General features: G+C 35.8%; 1 protein-coding gene across 1 annotated transcript in view; it reads left to right on the forward strand.

Moving 5' to 3' along the window:
* The window catches only part of MAPK11 (mitogen-activated protein kinase 11), a 37,998-nt gene extending 25,742 nt beyond the window's left edge, over window positions 1-12,256 (forward strand). The window contains exons 10-12 of the mRNA XM_067315609.1: window positions 2,011-2,089; window positions 3,497-3,670; window positions 10,752-12,256. Coding sequence (XP_067171710.1) covers window positions 2,011-2,089; window positions 3,497-3,670; window positions 10,752-10,825 — 327 coding nt within the window. The 3' untranslated portion in view covers window positions 10,826-12,256. The remainder of the gene's footprint in view (window positions 1-2,010; window positions 2,090-3,496; window positions 3,671-10,751) is intronic.
* Window positions 12,257-16,727: the final 4,471 nt, after the last annotated feature.

Here is a 16,727-nt window from a genome sequence, read left to right on the forward strand (position 1 = left end):
ATCGGAGATTTTCTGAGAAGTCAACCCTATTTTCAGTTATAAGTGGGGGATTAAAGAACTGGAAATTAAAAGATCAGCTTCATGGGATGTTTCAGCAGAGGTTACCGAGCTGGTTTGCCAGTCTTTAATATGGGTTTAAACTGCAGTTGCATTTCATTACTTTCAGAATAATTTAAAACTCTAGACTCTGTTGAGTGAGTTTCTGTGGTGAATATGGGCACAGGGGACAAGTTGATAGACACTTTGACAGGCCTGCGTTATTTTCAAAGGACTTCTGGGCAAGGCTGGAGTTAATCTTGACCATATCTTATTCAGTCATGGCTGGATTAGTGATGTTAATTGATGTGTCAGTACAGAAACAAATATCAAATCCATAGATGTTTGTCATAAGATAAATCTACTTTTTGCTTCTTCCTAGTCCACAGTTTCCATGCAGGAATGTGTGACAGGTCTCTCTTGCTCTGCTGTTTATACATATATATAAACTAATGCCCTAGAAAACTTAATTCTGATAAGAGCTGCATGCCCTGATTTTTCCAGCTGGTGTTTGTTACCTTTATGAATTTTTAGGGGCATAAAATAGGTGGAGTGAATCCTGGGTTTGCCTGTTCTTTAAACATCATGCTCTGCATGACTAGCTACAGCTGCTAAGAAAATCATCCTTTAGAAAGCCTAACTATCAGCACCCATAATAAAAAGGGAAAAATGCTAATATAGTTTTAACAGATTGGGGACATAAAGCTTGAAGTCTTCCTTCCATTAGGACTGGAACTTTATTAAGATTCTGAAATGCATCACTAATGGTCTAGAGTTATGCTAGAATTTGCTTAGATCTAATAAAAAGCAGAAAAAATAAATAGACTTGCTTTGTTAAATTAGAACACAGTTTGAAAGGAGACTGTTTCGCAGTGATTTAAAGTACCTTTATATCAGTTCACTATAGCTGCAGAAATTAAGAAAATGGCAGAATGAACTGGGTAGGGTACAGGATCTGTTTCCTTTGTGTGGCTATAGGATTTCACAGATATGTCAGAGTATTTTATAGTAGCTTCGTAATGCGCTGAGTTGATCAATCCTTAACATAGGTCCACAGTTCTCGATCTCCTATCTGACTTAAAGGCATGGAGTTACTCAGTATGAACTTCATTCTCTTTGCTGTCTTCAGTAGGCCAAGGATGGTTAGTTAGCTTCCTATAAAAAACTAATGGGGTTGCCAAGTGTGCAGGGAGACTGTTCCTGTAACACAGATGTATGTTTTAAAAGGATTAAGGTTTGTTCAGAGACTAGCTGTTTCTTTTACTAATTTGGGGTTTCCTCTTCTTTAACTGTTTCATTTTCAGAACTACCAGTTCTGTCTACAGCCTTTAGAATCAGCATTCAACTTCTTCAGTTAAGCATTTCTCTTATCTATCCAACTCATCCCAGAAATTCATGGCTCATATAATGTCATATATATATGTGTCATATAATGTCAGGCATCATGCTGACATCTGTGAATCAGATGTAAGGGTAGGTCTTTTCTAGCTGTGTTTGGATGAGCCTTTCACAGCTATGGCAAGCTATAAATTGTTTTAAACTTTGAAGATCTGCACCCTGGGGGTATCAGGATTCGTTCTTTGGTCAGTGAAACTACTACTCGACAGAGCAAAGTTGGAAGGGAAGGAAGCAGATCGGATTATACTAGTTTGCTGAGGGTAATGATTTAGGTTCCAGTTTCTGGTTGAAAGTTGGATGCATGTGTTCCCTGGCGATATATAGCAATGAACCAATTTGTATAGGTGAAGACGTAAGTACTAACACATAACAGCAAAATATACCTGTTTAGAACCCTCCTGTCTAGTAAGCATATATATGGGTGATTGTTAAAGTCACAAACTGATTTTATGTAAAGAACATTTCCTATGTATAAGAAATGTAACAATTATTACTTTTATTTTTTTAGACGTGATATTGTTGCTGTTGGGCAAAATTTAACCTTTGGGTGTGTGGTATGTATTGATTTATTCCCAGGCAAGAAAATACATCGAATCTCTTCCACATATGCCTCAACAGGACTTGAAAGCAGTGTTTCGTGGTGCCAATCCATTAGGTAAGAAAGTCAGACTGATATAGTTTAAATCTTTCACTACCACATAAACTCAAGTCCTACTTTGCTATATGATCCCATAATAACCATCAGACCTGTGAAAAGAGAATTCTTTAACCTTTCATTCTGAGACTGTTTTCCCTTCATGAAGCCTATGTCTTTTGTTTCTGGTGGAGATTACAGGAAGCTCCTAAAGGAAACTGTCTGTGGGTGAAAAGGCAATGGGTGTTTTAGAAAGTGAAAGACAGCTATATATGGCAGGAATAAATAAAAATATCACTAGATCTAGCGTGAAGACATCACTTCTGGCTCAGGATGGCCAGGAGTTCTCAATTGCTGGAATGCAGAAGAATATACTAGGAAGTACAGCTGTTTGATTGACCTTTTTGAATATTATTTCCTATTAATTTATTAGCCATTGTTGGATACACAATACTGAGCTAGACAGATCTTTGGTCTGATCCTGCACAATTGTTCTTATGTCTAATCAATTGGGTCTGCCTGTGCAAAAGAGATGTTCCAATGAGCCATCTCTTGTGACATGGCAAAGAAGACATTTGAGTCACTTGAGTCATGTTACTACAGTGCCTGGTCAACTCCACTGACTGTATGTTAAAATGTCATGTACAGGGAAGTATTTTAAGTTCAAAATGTTATGAATTTTCCCTGTGTATTAGAAGACAATCTTATTTTTACAAATACAAGTAGTTATGAATGCTTTCTTATCAAAAATGGAATTTATTTGCATGCGTTTCATAAGTATATGCTACCTATTAATATCGTAAAGGCAAATTGATGGCAATGCTTGTATGAAAGCGCTAAAAATAATTTTTGTATAATATTTAAAATATTTATGATAAACTTTTCATATTAAACCAATTCCAGCCCTACAGATGTCTCTTATTCCTAATATTCCAGAACTGACAACCTTAAAGTGAACATATTTGAATTTACTTTACGCTAGTAAAGTTCCTTTAAAGTTGCTTTGGAATTTTCATCTGATGATTTCTTAGGTGCTGCCAATTGAAAGTGTAATCTCACATTCACAAGTTAAGTTACTTAAATTTCCACCAGTCAGCACCAAAGTTAAGCACACAATGCACAAAACAGGATATTTAACTTTTCAAGTACTCAGAAAACTTTTCAGAATCAGGGCCTTTGATGTCTAAAGAGGTGAGTCAGGTATCAAATAGACCAAAATGAACCATTGTGTATGACACAAGCACAGAAAATTCTACTCAGCTTATAAATCTTCAAAACTTGTTTATTATATTACCTAAACTAATATTTTGTGGTTTTTCCAATAATGTTTGCTGATTTTAAGGTGAGTAAGAATAGATTTGTGTGCAAACAGTGTTACTTCTAGGTAGTCTCTTCTGGTTTTGATCCGAGGTTCTCTTTTTCCCTCAGCTGTAGATCTTCTTGAGAAGATGCTTATATTAGACAGTGATAAAAGAATTACTGCCTCAGAAGCACTTGCACATCCATACTTTGTACAGTATCACGATCCAGATGATGAGCCTGAGGCTGAGCTATATGACGAGTCAATAGAGAATAAAGAACGAACCATAGAAGAATGGAAAGGTAAGAGATGATTGCATACAGTACTTAATACATTCAGCAGAACAAGACTTAAGTAACAATTTTGCTCTGTTTCTAACCAGAATAATTTGAGCTCTGAAACCTCAAGGAAACAAGATAAGTCCATGTGTTTGTGACTGGACAAGTGGAAAGGGTTGTCTTTCCTCTGTGGATTTCACTCTCTTCCCCCATTGTTTTTCTTCCTCTATCATCTTCTAACTACATTTCCTATAGCAGGTTCAGACTTAACTAAAAGCTGCTGCTAGTGATTACACAACCACACATTTTATATTACTTCTAATTTTCTAGGTCAGATCCTCAGCAGAAGTAATGGACCTAGAGCAAGTGACACTATTTGGGATTCTGGCCTACTTTTCTTCAGAACCAGCAATGTGCTCCCATATAGTTTGCTATGAGTAAATGCAAAAACAAGAATTACACGTTTATTGCCTAGAAATATTCACCCATAGGTGAAAGCTACCATAGTGCAGATTGAACACCAGTGTACTGTGCATAATGAAAGCTTAAGCGGTTTTTGCGGGAGTAGAGAGATGCATGTACTTCATGTCAGCCTTCTCTGTAAAGGTGAATTTCCACTTCAGTACTTTTCCTGTGTGCACACTGCAGTTGTAAAATGTAGTTACTTCATTAAGTTAAAAAAATCAGACTCCAAATAAGGTAGGCCATTTAAATGATATATGGTGGTTATTATGATTTCCAGTGCACACATATTAATAAGGAAATCGTAGGAGACAATTAGATAGGGGTTATTTTATATTTCTTAAGCATATTCTCTTTGAGAAGCAGAAGACTGAACGGTATGGTAGCTTAAGGGGAGAACTGAAAAGAAGTTTTCTTCCTCTTTCAGCTGGATATGTGCCTCCATGGATATTTTTGTACACCCTGCAGATAGTTTAGAAAAAAATACACAGCCCTTGGCCTAAATGTGTTTTGAACAGTCATATTAGACTGTAACAACTGCTTCAGAAGCCCACGCCTGCTGACTTTGCCTGGTATCTTGTATGGATCTCTCCTATGGCCCATAAACATCAGCCAACATATGATAGTTTAGAAAGACTAGACATGACAAAGTTTTAACTGGGTAATTTGGTACCCCAAGAAGCAGCCTTTGACAGAAAGGTTGGCTACTTCTTTTTTCTGATAGATAATTAGGCTCTCACAGTTTTAATATCTGTCCATTGGAATTGGTGGCCTTAAGGAGGTGAAGTACACTTCATTCACTCAGAACTGAGCAGCTTCGGGCATCAGAGAGGAGCACTCATTTCCATATACCCATGGAGAATGTGCTCCACCCCACTGAGACTGGAGGCATTTTCTATTTCACTTCAGCTACTGGCACAGTATCATCTTTTTCACTTTAAGTAATGAGGGAAGAGGAAGAGGTGAACCAGAGATGTGATGGAGCTGCCTCAACCTGCTTGCACCTTTGCAGGAAGAAATTTCTTTAATTAATCTCCAGCAGATTTAAAGCACTTTGCACTACTATGATATTACAGGCACTTGTACCAGCTCCAACCCTGACCCAGAGCATTTTGTGGAGGAATACAAGTCTGATGAAAGCATATTCATGCTGGCAGTTGAGTCATACAGACTGTAATTTCTTGTGTGGTTTTCTAAATCATTTTTATGTTTATGCAAATAATACAGGGCAGCAACTCTTCTCTAGGTTAAGGATGGCTTTCTATCGGAAAGCAAGGGCATCGTTTGGGGGAGAAATATTTGGGTTGTGTTCAAGTGATTTTCACATGTGAGTTGCTAGTAAAGCTAATGATAAACTACAGGATTCTAAGCTGATTTGATCTTTGTTTTTATAATATTTTGTTGATAAAGATGATAGCAATCAGTTGAATATTTGCTCTTTAGTGAGGTTTGTTTCTTTAAATGGTCACCTGAAAATTTTATAGGAAGCGCTGATTATTTGCACTATACATACAAATATAAATGTAATACTTGTTACAAACATCAAATAAACCTAGAGCAGTTATCATATTTCCAATCTCTGAGTCTCACAAGAATAAGATAAATGAGAAATCAGAAATCTTGTCTCATGGCAACAGCTCTTTCTGTAATAAAATTCTTAAAACATGTTCATTTCATCTTTAACTTGTCCAGTACACACTAATCTAAAAGCCACTTGCTAGGTATTCCACAATATACTTAGAATATTTTTTAGCACATACAGGTCTTAGGGATTCTTCCCTAATTCCCCTCTGCCATTAAAGAGTATTTGTCTGTCACTGATCACTAGAGGATGCCTCAGCTCCTGCACTTCGCCCTCCCAAATCTTTCTGCCAGAAGACGGTAATTTTTAAGTCCAGACATGAAAATTGTCCATATAAATGTGCATTTTGCTAATAATTCTTTATTCAGCCAAGTAATTGGGATTAATAGCTAAACCATCCTACCGACTCTTTTTGAGATGAGAGTTGATGAGGATTTTACTTTGGGGTTACACTCTACATCCCATCCTTGCGAAATACTGCAACAGCCTTTTTTTTACTGGTTCATGCCATGCTTGCATCATGTTTGTATTGCACTACAGTATCACGGAAATAACAATATGGCTAAACGTTAAGTTTTTAAGTATTCTGAAGTACAGTCCAGCTTTGTTATTGTCTAATAGGGCATATTATGCTAAAACATTCTTACTAGATATTTCAAATTAAAACAATAATGTTCTAAAAAATTCATTGTTCCTATTAATTACTAAAGCCCTCTCCTTGGCTTAAGATGAAACATTATATTCAATATAGTAAATGCTCTTCTGTTTCTAGTAGTATATTTTGTAACTGTTATTCCACAGAGTTTTGATATTAATATACTAGCATGATGGGTAGGTTTATGATGGAAATTACTGACCTTCCGTAGCTTCCTCATGCCCTTCCACTGACTGCCTACATTTGTGCCATCCTTATCCTGGGGATTGTGGGGGGGAAGACTAGCAGACTGACTACAGCAAATTCACCTTACAAAAAGGTAGGAAATGGGTCATGGATCTCTCTGACAATAAAGCAACCTCCTAGCATCCTGAAAAGGGTTTTTTAGAATCCTATTGAGTCTGTACAGAAAATGAGAATTGACTGGTATCAGTTATTCCTTCCATGTGCCCTCTGAAAAATCTGGCAGCATACAACACTTCACATGTTTATCATGAGCAATGTTCAGTTTGCTACTGTAGATGACTTATTTTCTTATTTCCTTCAGTTGACTGAGCCTTTAACAGGAAAGTTTAACAATTTCCGATTCATGAAACTGGTTTCTGTTTGTGATGAAACACTGTTAAAATTATTTTGGGAACAATCTTAGCTTAACACTTTCTTAACTGAAATGGGGAAGTAGAAGTGACTTCTCTAGGAAAGAGAATATATTCCGCAGCAGTATATTTTTGTATGTCACAGTCTTTGCTGGAACTACAGATGAAATTCCTTCTTTATGCAGGAAAAAAAGACCTGTGAAACAAAGATCTCAAAACTGTGCTGGCACAGGAGATGCAGCTCTTCTTCCTGGCAATATTTTTATCTTGGGAAATAAACTTCCTTCACATTTCTGCATAGTTCATATAGCATTAAAAATCCTCTAAGAAAGCTTCTGTGCTCTGAAAATGGAGAAAATACTAAGTCTAAGGCTCTGGTGACTTCAGTTATTTGACTTAGTGAAGAGAAGCAGAAACTTCTAGGTACTTAAAGCATTTTCTATTAGGTAAATCACTATTTCAGATGCTGCATTGAAGCAAACGTGTATTTGCTTTCTGTGTGTTGAATAAGAGAAGAGGCAGTCTTATATAATGGTGTTTTTTATAGGTTTCTTTGTGTAGTGATTCTTTAGCAGGTCAGGAAAAAAAAAATTCCTTGCTGAATCTAAACTGACTGAAAATAAGGGTTAGAATAAATGAGGATTTAGAACTGTTCAGAAAAAAAAAAATCCTCAACCTTTTTTTTTGGAAAAAAACAATGACGCAATCTTTTTGATACTTTTGCCTAGAAGGGTGTCAAAAGACAACTTTTAAAAGAGCAGTAATGTTGATGTGAATATTTTGAGGCATGGTAAATTAAATATTCCTAAAACTACTTGGGGCACCATTTGCACAGAACGGTCTGTGTCTGTACTCTTAAGTCTTTGCAGCCTTCAAAATAAGGTGACCACCCCTGGGTTACCTACCACACTAACTTACGAAAGATGTACAAAGATTTTTGGGGGCTATGCTAGTGACACAAGCCAGAAGTATGTTAGGAATCAGGGCAACTGAACAATATAGATGACTGATTAGCAGTGTAGGAATGTCTTCATAGCAAGCTAAACCACAGTCAGTATTGGACTAAACATACTAATATTTTTAATGTTCTTTATTACATGTACTTAGAAAAATCAGAAGCTGTAAGTATTGAATTATTTACTTTTAATCAGTTGAATACTGTAGGCTGACTGAGAAGATAATCTCTCATTTCTTGCCTTGTTTTCCTGAAAAATGTGTATTTTTCTTAAGCTTTTTGCAAGTGTGTGTATTAAGCTATCTTTAATCTATTTTTTTTGTATTTTGGTATTCATGACTCCATATAGCTTAGCAAAGCATTATCCTAACAAATAAAATATTTATTAATCTTTCCTAACAGAAACTACTGTCCTGGTAAAACTGAGGCAGGAATTATAACAATATCATGAATTTTATTACTATTTTTATGAGCATGTTTTAATAATGTAATGCTTATAAACATGGAAAGGGGATTAAAAGCATAGATTTTTGGAAGTTAATTTTTGCTTCTTGTTTTCTTTAAACAAGCAAATTAACAGCAAAAATTACTCAGTCTTGAGTATCAATGAATAATTGACATCATATCAAGTAACTGTAACTGTGACTCCTTGCTCTCACTTAGTTATCATGTAAGAGAACCTAACCTGTCACCGCAATGATATAATAACCTGTTCTTTTTTTCCCTTCCACCAGACAACATTAGAAATAAAACCTCACTAGTGTCAGTAACATACCTCTGAGGCCAGTGCATATGAAAAAGTTTATGGCTTTATTTATAACAATTTACTTTTCAGTGTCCAAATTCTATCCATGTGCAACTGAGATGATTGTTACAACATTTAGAACATCATAAAATCAAATTTGATCAGTTGGCTGAATGAAACAACTGATTTTCTTTATATAATGTTACAATACTTTTTGTAAATACAAATTTTATAAAAAAAACTCCTATAGCATTAATGCCAATAGTAACCCCATTATCTTTACAAGAACAAGCTGTTGGGTTGTTTGAAAACAGCAAAATTAACCAGATGCAGATTTGTAGGTTAGGTTAGTTTTGAGAGAAAACATGGCTAGAAAAGGAACAAGAAAGACACAAGCAGATAGCTCAGATTTTTTCAGTCCTCTGAGAATGCTCTGTTTTGATTTCCACAAAGCTTTTTAAATCCATTATGCTTGGCACAGTTGAAGAAAATATAGTCACATTATTGTCTCATGAAATTAAGAGGGATCAAACAAATAAAATCAAGACTTCAAGAGTAAAAATGGCTCAGGACAAAGTGCAGAGAAACTGTTCTCTCAATCTATATACACTTCAGGCTTGTTTCTCTCCCCAGAGTGAGAGCATTTCATGGCAGAGGCAAGAATAAATAAAAAAGAATTGTGCACACTTTTTGCACGCAGAAATTTGTCATTTTATTAAGTCAGCTGACAACTTATTTTCAAGTGCGGTATGTGCCACATTTAAATAAAATGACATCAAAAGTCACCGGGTGCATAGAATGTATTGTTAATGAAATACTGACCCGGTTTCTCAATGGCATATTTCCCCTCTCTTTCTGTTCAAATTAAAAATCAGTGGTGATTGATCCTGAGAGGGACTGAGCACCCAAAGTGAAATGTCATTTGGACATCTTGTCATAAGAGTTTCCTTGGCCTCCGTTAGATACTGCAGAAATTTGCGGCCCAAGCTAACCTAGATTTTTTTCTGGCATGTTTTTATATGTTTTTTCAGACTGGTCACTGACTCACCTAACCAGTCCTTCAACCTTAGGGGTTCTGCACCCGGCATTTCTTTCAGAGAAGTTGTCCACTCATTAGGTTAAGCTGGCACATTGGTCACCTTATACGATGCTGCAGTGTAACACAATCAAAGCATAAGCAAGATTTAGCCCTAAGATTTTTATGCAATTTCCAGAGGAGTGCCAGGTCCACTTGTATATGTATTAGCTGTCTCTGACCACAGATCTTTTAAATAAACTAGCTCATAGGCATGAGTTTGATATGATTTAACAGTTAGTATTTGAAAAACAGGTCCTGAGGTAATGTGTTTTTAGCCACTTAACTTATGTGTGAGCTGGATTTGGTGCTTAAAAATCTGTTACCTAACTTGAGAAAATACATAGGAGGTAGCCACTGATATATTTTTCCATTACTTCACAAGGCACAAAATATGACGTGTCAGCACAGAAAGATAAAGAGCTATTCCTAAAGCAATGTAAAATAGCAGAGAACCCATGTTTCTATTTAAGTCTTTCTTGGTGAAAATAGGACTAAGTGTGAGGCAAAAGAATATTTTGTCTGAAGACCTTAAGTAAGTTATAATAAAATCAAAAAAAAAAAACCCTGACTCCAGAACCCAAGGCATTAGTACAGAATTCCAGGTGATTTATGCTGAAGGCAATTGACTGAGATGATAAAGAATGTTCTCTGCAGTTAAAAGTGTACATTTTAAAACCTGTCTGGGAGCTTTTAAAGGTTCCATTTTACATTACATTTTGTCTTTTATTACGTCATTTTGGCAGGTCATCTGACAGCATAATCTATGTTTCCATTTCAGGGCCTGTGTGTTTTAGTAATTAGCTGTAGAGGACAGACATGCGGTAGAATAATAGTATCTGTGAGCCCAATTCATTATCTGAAGATAACAGATTCCTAGTGAGTTCAATCTATTTTTGGATCTAGACTCTATATAGTAAGGCTGGAAATACAAACTGCAAGTCACATGTATCCATTTAATTGTTTGGTCTAGAGTAATTTTTTTTAAGGAGAATATCACATAATTCTTCTCTCTTCCTTACCCCCTCTCTGCAGAACTTACTTACGAAGAAGTGATTAGCTTTAAACCACCTGACTTAAAAATGGACAGCCTGGAAATAGAACAGTAAATACAGGCAGCTGTGTTTTGCCTTGCTGCACTATGAAGACTGTTAAAATATAACCATACAATTTAACCTGTGTTCAAGAGTAGATTTTACTATCCAAAGATGTTGGAGAAGATGTGGAAAAGCAGATACATTATACAGAAGCCAGCTGTTTCTGTTTTTTTGCCTTGTAATATGAATGTATTCCCAACATATAAAAGGATAAAGAACTGCTTCATTCTGACGAAATGATGCACTGAGTTCTGTTTAACTGTTTTCTGCATGTTCCACTTTATCAGTTGTATTGCCAAAATGAAGGTGACTTTTTAAATTAATTTTAAATCGTACATTTAAAGCATGAATGTATACAAACATAAACATAATAGGCCATAAAAGCAATCTGTTTTTTTTTTTCCTGGCATTAACCTAATTTTCTGTGTTTGTTTGTTTTCATTTTATTTATAGTTAGTGCCTTTATGGAGAGAGGGTGTGGTAGTGAGATAGACAGAATATGCATATGTAGTCATATCTGTGGTGGTCTTATGAATATACTGGATGTCTCTCAAATGATCTAACACCAGTTGGAAGTCAGTAAAAATAAATCATCGTCTTCTGTTGCCGTTAAAGTGTCTGTTCTCATTATTTTCCCTACATAGATATTTTTTTTTAATCCACACAAAGTTTATGAGAACATTTCAGTTTGTGATGCTACTCCTAACCATGCTGTTGGTGGAGTGTTGGTAAATTTGCACACGTTCACGGGAAGCTGCCCTGAAGTTGCTCCAGCAAATCTCTATAGCTTCTGTAAACTTCAGCAAAAGCTTTCCCAGACTCTGATGTAAGAATACTGGATTCAGGCAACTGCTTTGAACTCAGTATTCCTCATTATCTTATTTTCCTTCACTTAGTCCTTGGAAAACTAATCTAACAGTTGTCATTGGAAGACGAGACAAAACAAGAAGATTTAAGAATAGCTTGGGAATTTGTGAAAACCAAAATACCCATCTCACTGGAGTGTCCTCTTAAGCAAAATTTTGAAGTCTTTCCAGCTCTGAAAAGGTGAAAAATCAAAATGTAAATGATAAATTGCAGGATATATCAAATACCAAGATGTCTTAAAGAATTGCATTTATAATCTCATTTCCCCCAAAGGCATAATATTGATAGAGGAGTATCCTTTGGCATGAGGTTTCTTGAGGTTTAATGGCTGTGTCTTTTTCATACCCTTGTGATTCCTGATTGCACAAACATGTTCTTCGTTTTTGTGTATGGTTCTCACTCTGGCAAAGTCTCGTTTTGGAAGTGACTTTTTATATTATTTAGGTTTTCTGCAACTTCTGTCATTAGATTGAGTTGTACAGCTTTTACATGAGCTAATGAATTCTACTTCATTTACTTACCTTCCCCTTTTCTATGTAAATCTTTTTCTTAATAAACAGAAACAAAAAATCATAAGTCCAAGTACTTTTATTTTTTCAAAGATACTTAACATAGTATTGTTTGTCTTGAGAAATAGAAATAATAATTTTATTAAAACCATTGCTAATTTGTGGTGGAAAGTTGTTGTTAATATTTGCATATTATCTAATACATTCAGTAGAATACAGTTATTTGTATTCAACTTTCTTCAAGGCATATTAATGTGAAAGTAAATGCTTGCATGGATTTATTGAGAGTCCTCTGAATTATTGTCTGGCTGTCATTCCATTGACTTAGAAGTTGGATGAAGCCTATGATGGACATTCAGAGTCTTATTAAATTTCATACTGACTAAAATAGGTGAAAAGGTTGTAAAACACTTTAAATGACTTGTCTGACTACATAATGAAAATCATCACTCTGTCATGTGTTAAACATATATTGTTTACCAGTTAAAAGAGAAATGAATCAGTGTTTCTCTGAAATCTCACAATCAGTTTGTTAGGCTGCTCTGCAACTCTATACCAGCTGGAAAGGCAAGTATGAAATAAAGAAATTTCATGAAAACTTTCTGCATGAAACAACAAATAATTCAGTGTGGGATTTGTCCCATAGTCTGTTCAGTCTAGTTTTCTGGCTATGAGGGTGGCCATTGCCAAATGTTTCAAATGAATATGTAAAAACTATGTGGTGGGCAAATACCAAACAATCTATTCTTACTGTGTGTCTTGTTGTATCTCTGTTGGTTAAAGTAAAAAGACACAAGGTTTTATATCTCTCCCCAAATTTATTGTTCTGGACACTCAGAATCTTCTTTAACTAGATAGTTAAAATGTCCCCAAAATATATTTGGTTTTGCGTTCAAAGATGTAATTTTTTCTAGAAGATAAATTCATGTAGTAAGAATATAGTCATAGCTACATTTAAACTAGTCAAAGGTGACAGAGTAATGGATAACATGAGCCCAGCTATTGTTAATGAAATACCACCAAACAGCATAAATCATCATCTCAAGGTGATTTCTCAGACCTTAAAAGCCACCAATTAAAATATTTTCCTAGTCCAGGTAAGAGATTCCTGTATGCTACAGTAATGTGATAAGTTTATTTATCTATTTGCAACAGCAGGACATAGCAATTGGAAAGATGGTACCCCAGTGAAACAGATACATGGAAGGCTTAGTACTAATAATACTTATCATTTGAACACAGATGGAACATTTGTCAGCTGACCAAAACAGGCTAATGAAGGTAAGCCTCTAGGAGTGAGGATTTTGTCATGGTTGGTGACCCTATAAGACAGATCACTTACTTACAACTAGATTTAAGTAGAATAGTGAGGATTTTATTTCATTTGAGTTTGTTGCTAAAAATGTCTTTAAAGAAAGCATTGCTTACATGGCCCAAATATTACTCACAAAACTTGTAGTGGAGCATGCTAAACTGTTTTTTATCTCCTGATGCCATTCTTACTCTCATTATTGTAATCAGGCTTTTATATCTTCTTTATACATTGACACAAGAGTGTCATAGATTTTAGCCTACAATAAGTTACTGTGCTCATCATCCCTGACCACCTGCAAAATACATAATTAGTTGTCAAAGAAACATGAGTGAAAAGTTCTACTTAAGGAAGCAGCCTATACCTCAGCTATTCGGGTGTGCAATGGAGGAAAATGTCAGCTCCTCTCATTAGTTAATTACTGCCATTCTTAACAATTTATTTCTAACCTGAATTTACCTAATTTTAGCCTTCAGCCTCTAGAGCTTGCTACCCCTCTGCCTACTAAATTGAAATCACCTCTGGTATTTATTATCTCACTCTAATCAATATTAACTGCAACCCCAAATCTAGTGGTCTTATCATTATTGGAAGCAAAAGGTCTTGCAGTAAAAGAAGTAAAAGAAAAATCCCAAAAGTCTTTTACTTACATCTCAATCTTTTGACATGCATAACTATACAGTTCATTTCTTTTAAAAACTGTATGATTATTTTTTAAGCCCTCTATCTGATCAGCACTGAAGCTTAGTAGCAGGAAATTAGTATCTCATAGCTAAAGCAAAAATAAAGACAAGACTAAAGAAATCTCTAATTTACAAGTGTGCTAACAGAAGGTAAAACTGAGAATGGGGTAGAGGAAAAGTGCATCATTATAGGGTATCATTTGCCATAATAAACAGAATTCCCTCCTCTGAGAAAAAGTGGCCACACAAGTATGAGACAGCAGGCTTACTAATTAATGACTTTGGGAATTTATAGAAAGATAAGTAATACATTAGGTAATCAACACTCTGATGCATGAACAAATATCATGCAACAGTAGGTCAAGAAACCATTAACTAGACAGCATTGTTGCAGAATTCCCATTAGTGCCGTCTGCCTATTTTTATTTGGTGCAAAAGACAAAAGCAAGAGGAAAGGAGGTTGATCGCAAGGAGAAACACTGCAAGATGAGATACTGAAAGAATGAGTGCTTTTACTAGGAGCAGGAGGGGGACAACTGTTTCAAGGATAGGATACTGACAACAAAAATCAGCTTTGACAGAGGTGGGGAGTAGTCAATACAAAAGCCACTTCCTTCCTTTCTTCCTGTCACATGTGCTCCTAGGTCATAAAAAGAATACTTCCACCTTCCTGATTCTCAGAACCTGGTCAAAGATGAATCTATATAAAAAGTACTGTATTTAACTGCACTCACAAACTACTTCAGTATCCTTTGCCATATTTACAATTGCTGACTTGGCTCAAGAAGGTCTGACAAATTAGCTGGTGATAGCTCCTGCTCCTGGGAAATTCTTTTAATACCCAGGATGACTAGCAAAAAATCTGGGGGGAAGTTCACTGTGAACTGGATAAATTATGTCCTCTGTTAGCACAGAAAAGAATTCAACCTAGACAGTATCAACTAGTATCAACACCTCTGTTTTTCTTAGAAAGATTAGGAGCCACAGAGCTGTTTGTTGCTTTTACATATGAACCATGTAGCTTAGCATTTATGGATGTAGTGCAGCTCTCTAAAGCTGATGCTTAGAAAATCAGCACGCTCTCACAAAGTGATACCAAGTGTCATTAATTTATGAGTCTTTGACATTCATTTTCGAGTGCAATGTGCATTACTAAATGGGATCCATGTAAGTAGGCAACGATAAAAGCATAAGAATTTTTATGTGACTAGTATCAAGAGGCTCAAAAACTGCATTAGTGCAGCTGCCATTGACCTTGTTTCTGCTGTAATATAAAATGTTGAACTGATATGCCTAAAAGGGTCTGTTTTCACTAAAAAGAAGCAATACACTGTGAGCTTCCTATACAAATGCTGATCTTCTAACTAATACAATACTTAATCCATTATACATTAAGTTTCTACATAACGAGTGAAACTGTTCAATTAGGCTTCAATCCTGCATGCATACAGATGCTTAATTTTGCATTCACATAGTCCCCCAGCTTCAATTCTTGTCACAAATTAACATGCACATTGCAGTATAGGAGCTTTAGCTAGAATTACTATCCTTTTAGGTTCCACAACCTAAAAGATTTGAATTAGATCACATGTGATACTGAATCCAGTAGCAAATACTGAATCTCAGTGGCAGCCCTCAGAAAAATATTCACTAAAGCCAGCATAACTGGCAGCCTCCATTGAGCCTTACTTTGCTCCTTATAGAATAATGTCCTGTAGATTAGCACCCTACTAATATGTTCCTATTTCATACCTGTTTTATAACAGAACCCAAAGGCTCCAATCAAGAATAAACACTAGATATGTTACACTCTGTGCAAAAATGACAGAACACACTCGTTCCTGTCCAGTTTTCCTATTCAGTTGAGACAGAAGTGCACCAAATGACTGCAGCACTAAGATAAGGGAATGGAAAAGACAGGGTAAGAATACCATTAAGGTGATGTGTACAACTACATCTCTCTTTATATGATTTTTGCATTAAGATGGAAAACTCTTCAAAGCAAGAGTACTTTCTCCTCTGTGCAATACTTATCATGATGAGATCTTAGACTGTGATAATCTCCGAGATATAAAAAACACTACCACTTCCTTCTCCCTCATCAAAAACTCAGACACAAACCCAAAGACCTTCACACACATCAGTTTATTTTAGGAATCAATATGAAGAGGACCTTTAGGCAGGATCTGAGGGCAAAGAGTTATGAGAGTGTTACAAGCAACTGATTTATTCACACCTGTCAGGTAACCTCTCCACCTGCCTTCACTTCTTCCATCCTACTTCCAGCAAGCAGGGATAATGGCGTAGTAAGTACTTACTGTAGTAAGTTTTCACTCGAGCTTTTGAACAAATGAAATGCCCAGCTAACTAAAAGCATTTAGGTGGCTAATACTTACTCCTTTCTGCTTATTTTTGAGTATTCTCACAGTATGACTAGGTTTCCAGTCGTGCTCTGTGTTACATAACAAACTGGAATTCAAGGACTCTGCTCAGAGGTCACAGACAAAAACAGAATAGTTGCAAAAGATTTGGCAACAGCTCCA

The sequence above is a fragment of the Apteryx mantelli genome, chromosome 1 (genome assembly GCF_036417845.1).
Source record: "Apteryx mantelli isolate bAptMan1 chromosome 1, bAptMan1.hap1, whole genome shotgun sequence".
NCBI lineage: Eukaryota > Metazoa > Chordata > Aves > Apterygiformes > Apterygidae > Apteryx > Apteryx mantelli.